This window comes from Penaeus monodon, unplaced genomic scaffold (assembly GCF_015228065.2).
Source record: "Penaeus monodon isolate SGIC_2016 unplaced genomic scaffold, NSTDA_Pmon_1 PmonScaffold_22907, whole genome shotgun sequence".
NCBI classification, from domain to species: domain Eukaryota; kingdom Metazoa; phylum Arthropoda; class Malacostraca; order Decapoda; family Penaeidae; genus Penaeus; species Penaeus monodon.
In genome coordinates, this window is record NW_023652930.1 from 1 (window position 1) to 5,093 (window position 5,093).

At 43.2% G+C, this 5,093-nt stretch overlaps 1 protein-coding gene across 1 annotated transcript; it reads left to right on the plus strand.

The window, feature by feature from the left end:
- Positions 1-3,454: 3,454 nt before the first annotated feature.
- Positions 3,455-5,083, plus strand: LOC119570191. The gene is made up of 2 exons (XM_037918034.1): positions 3,455-4,172; positions 4,251-5,083. Exons 1-2 carry the CDS (start codon positions 3,455-3,457, stop codon positions 5,081-5,083), a joined length of 1,551 nt encoding a protein of 516 aa, XP_037773962.1.
- The last annotated feature ends 10 nt before the right edge of the window (positions 5,084-5,093 follow it).

Here is a 5,093-nt window from a genome sequence, read left to right on the forward strand (position 1 = left end):
TTACTGTGTAGTGGTTCGGAGTGCATATATTCAGACCCTGACAGTGCATGAAAGCACAGAAACGTGCTTCTATATACTCCGTTTGCAAGAAACATTTTTTTTTTTTTGTGCAAAGGCATGCAGGAGCTACAGACAGATAAGTGATAGATATACCAGAATATAGTATAGTGTTCCCCTTTGTTCGGGTTCCTCCCTGCACAATATGTTTTCTTGTTTAGTTATTTCTTGATAAGCATTTAGAAATTGTCATAGGAGAGTACTCCTTTTTTTGGGCTTTATACACGTCATAAAGCAACCCCCCAGCGGCACACAATTTTATGAGAAGAACAAACCGAATGCAAGTGATCTAGTTAGTGTGTATCTGTACAATAAATAGATATATATACATAAAAATATATATATAACTAAGTGTATAAAGATTTGATATCAAACATACAAGTTAGAGATAGATATACCTGAGAAGTAGTTATTTTTCTGGAAAACAAAGCCATACAAATAGTACGAGTTTTTCAAGAGGCTTTTCAAAAAATTTTTTGTGAACTATTAAAAATTTTTTGCAAGATAAACAGAGGTTGAAAGGCTCTTACATTTTACAAGTACAACATAGCAATTGTTTAAGCTAAATACCTTGGAAATTCTATTCCTGTTTGCAGTTGATATACAGAGTGTAACCTACCTTTTTGAAAAGTTGTTTAAACAAGAAAGTTAAAAATAAAAATAAATTTTGCCATATATACCTGGAAAACACAATTTTTGCTGCGATAAATAACCTTTAGAGAGGCTTTAGGATTGTGCTAATAGTACACATACACAACATAGTTTTGTAATTTCCTGTAGAGTTGTTTCCCCCCCCCCCCTTTTTTTCTTCAAATAACAGTTAATAATTGAATAAATATTATAATCCTCCAGTGTTAAATACATATATTTATAAAGGTTGTGAGTGTCTGTTAATAAACCCGGATATAACTTTACCTGAGTGTTCAGGTAGATGTATATTTGATCATTTACAAATAGTGCTTATTTGATCATTTATATGTAGACGTTTATTTGATTATATACAAGTAGATGTTTATTTGATCATATACGAGTAGACGGGTTTTTAGATCTTTCACAAGTAGAAGCCTTCCTTTAAAAATGGTGTTAACCAGGACACAGTTGAGAGGGGAAGTTAAAGAAATTAGGCAAGAGATTAGCAGAGAGTGGGAAGAGGCACTCCCAGGAATTAGTGGTCCTATTAGAAATATAGAGATAGGAATGGGAGCTACCCCTAAAGGAAGAAGGGAGCCAAAAGGCAGGAGGGAAATAGAGTTATTGGAAGATAGAAAAAGATTTCTAATTCAGTCTTTACCGGGGGATGGAACCACCCAGACGCATGGGCAAAAGGGAACAAAGCAATTGAGGTTTCCCCTTTGGCACCTTTCCTTTCGGAAGGAACGTCAGTAGTAGGACACCCAGAAGACCCTTTTGAGGACGAGTTTTTGAGTTCGGATCCCCAGATTTCGTTAGACAGAGAGACAGGCTTGACAGAGTGTCTTATTTTGACAAGTTTGTACAGGAAGGAGGCTAATTGCTTGGAATATCTCAAACTATGCGACATCAGTGAAGCGAATAATACCACAGGAGTTTGTAAAATAAAGGTCACAGATATTCCCAACCTCACGAATGCCCTCCCCCCCAGATGGTTGGTAGAGATAGGTGAAATGATCTGTCAGAGGCTGCAGAGACAATGGCAAGGCCTTGTTGCAGCAAATCTGAGGGCCGAAGCAATTCAAATGCGGGCCGAGATAGTAAGTCTAAAAATAGAAATAATGAATAAATACCCAGAAACCTACAGAAAGATATGTAGTAAAGCTAAGAACCCCCCCAGATGAGTTATTCTACATAATGGATGGGGCAACCCCCCTTTTGCGCTACATAAGGGAAGAGTCGAGCTTAACTAAAGAAGAGAGGGAACTAGTAACCTTATGCATGGAACAAAGGGAAACCCATAAAATAAATAGTCCCCAAGAGCAGGTAGAGTTCGCTCTTCTTTCACCCCCCCCCCTTGAGAACAGTCCCCCCTCCCCCCTCCATGAGAACAGTACCCCCCAGGTAGAGCTTCAGTTACAGCCCCCTGAAGGAGAATATAGAACAGGGGAAACCCCCCGTGGCTTTTTACCAGGGACAGACCCCACCTCAAAGGAACCCCCTAACCTCACCCTTTCCTTAGAATTAGCACAAAGAACACCCCCACCCCATGAGAACGAACCACCTAGGATGGAAGAACCAAATAGTGTAGACCTTCCTTTGTTTTCGAATACCTCCCGAGACACAGCCCCACCCCAGCTCAAGAGGACAGAATTGGCGCATGCCATGCTCTTGTAGACAGAGTGGTTGATTTAGTCCACAGAATGGAGACCCTGCTACTTGAAAAACATAATTTGACCCCCCCCTCCCCCACATGGATAAAGAGCAGATGAGAAGATAAAGAGGGACCAAGTAACCCACACACGTGGCAGGTTTTCAGGGAACATACAAGGGGGGAAAAAGGCATGAAAATAAATAAGGCTAAGAAAAAGAAAAACAAAAATCAGAGAAATGGAGATATAAGATTACGAGATACGTTTTTCAGCCACCCCCCACCCTCTCCCCCCTCGCCCCTCACACCCCCTCGCCCCTCACACCCCCCTCGCCCCTCACACCCCCCTCGCCCCTCACACCCCCCTCACCCTTCATACCCCCCACCCCCTCGGTTTTCACGCCCCCCACCCCCTCGCACAACACGTCCCCCTCCCCCCGCCCCTCGCCCTCTCCTCCCACCCCCAAATCCCCGCCCCCCTCCTCTTCCCCTTCTACCCCCATACACCCACCCCTGGCACAGGAGGACAGAAGGGAGACAGACATGGAAAAGAGGGTACCACAGGAGGGAGAACGAGAACATAGAGACCCACAGAGGGTTTGTTAGGGTTCAGAGAAACACACAGAAGGATGCATGGGTTCAGAAGACACACAGAGGAAGTGTAGGTCCTCAGAGGACCCACAGGATAGAGACAAACAGGGACAGGACAGGACAAGAAACCCCTCTTTGGAGGAATCATTGGGGTTTTGCTCAATACAGAGGGAGGGATCAGGCAATAAAAAGAGGAAGCACCCATGGGACCTAGGAGAAAGAGAAGGCAGGCAGTGGCAAGGAGAAAGAAATGGGAAGCAGGGATGGAACTGGTAGTTTCAGAAGTTCCCCTCACCTACCCACAAAAATCAGTCCTTAGTAAAGGCAGATCATTTGTTCTAGACCCCCCTCCTCTCGCCCCCTCACCATAAATCTGGTTTCTTCACTTGAAACCTTAGGAGATGAAATTAATTCTAGGTTTACTGCATCCCTCACCCCAGGCACAACCCCCTTATGGAAGAAATCTGGATAAGTTTACCCCCCCAACTCCCGAGATTAAAACTAAATAAATGCCCCCCTAAGAAAATGCCAGGGTTGAAGGACAAAATAAGAGAAGAAGAAGCTTTGATAATTGAAGCCAGCAAAAGGAAAGTGAGACCAAACCTAACAAAAAAAGAAATACTAGCCTTAGAGGAACTAAAAACAAACCCCAACATTGTAATTAAAAAGGCAGACAAAGACGGTGCCTTGGTAGTCTTAAAAACAGAAAACTATAGAGCCATGGGACAGGCACACCTAAGAGATGAAAATACTTATAAACCTTTACCTAATCCACAGGAGGAGCTGCAGAGAGTTCAAGCAGAAGGTAAGATTTTAGTAAGCAGATTCTACTGCCTAGACTCCCCAACCGGAAAAAAGTCCAGTTTCTCAGCAGCACAAAGGGACGCTTTATTAGCCCACAAAGCAAGCATCCCCCATTGGTACATTCTTCCCAAAACCCACAAAAAACGAGATGAAGAAACGGGAATATGGCCAGGTAGGCCAGTACTCAGTGGCTGCTGTGCCCCCACGAGACCAGTTGATAGGCTGCTAACCACCTTCCTCTCACCCCTGCTTGATTTACTTCCAGAAAGGTTGCAGGATACAACGCATTTCCTGAGGAAGCTGAGAGAGGCCCCCAGACTCGAAGGAGAATTTTATCTTTTTTCTTTTGACATAGTGTCGCTTTATCCTTCAATTCCACAGGAAGAAGCAGCTTGGGTGGTAGCAAACTATTATGAGAAAAATTTAGGATATGTACAAGGTAAGTTAAAAGAATTATATAATATAAATGCTCCCCCCCCATACCTAATCCAAGAAGGAATTGAACATATCCTTTCAGGAACTCTCCTTAGGTTCGATAATGATTACTACCAACAAATGAAGGGTACAGCAATAGGAGCCTCGGTGTCGGTAGCAGTGGCGGAAATTTTTGTCCACGTCAGTATCGAACAAAAAAGAAAGAAAATGGAAAAACAACCAGTTTTGTTTTATAGATACATTGATGACATTTTCGGAGTGTTTCAGGGTACAGAGGAAGACCTTCAAGAATACTACAGAGAACTCAACCAGTTCCACCCAGATCTAAAATTTACGGTGGAATTTGACAAAAACAAACTACCTTTTTTAGATACCCTGGTATATGTAAACAAAGAAGGCTTCCTCCAGACTACAGTATACCATAAACCTTCGAACACTCATCAATATCTACATTTTCAGTCGAGTCACCACCCCAACCTAAAGAAAAGCCTCCCGTTCTCACAAGGAATCAGAGTTAAGAGAATTGTAAGCGACCCTGAACACCTGGAGGCGGCCCTGAAGGAGATGGTTGGGTTTTTCAAAGCGAGAGGGTACAATGACAGGATCCTCATGACAGCAATGGAGAGACTAAAGAATATACCAAGAGATACGCTCCTGGACTTTAAAGACAAGGATGAATTAAACAGAATAATTTTCCCTATGCTTTATTCTCAGAATATTGCAGGTCCGCTCCGTAGATCCATTAACAGCATCTGGGAATGGGCACAAGAAAGGGCTAGAGACACCCCATGGGAAGACAGCCTTAGCGGACCTCCCCCCATGATAGCCTGGAAAAAGGATAAGACAATTGCAGAGAAATTAATAAGAGCAGAGTTCCCCTCCCCCTTGCTCAGGGAGAGAACCATTGCACAATGAGAAGGAGGAA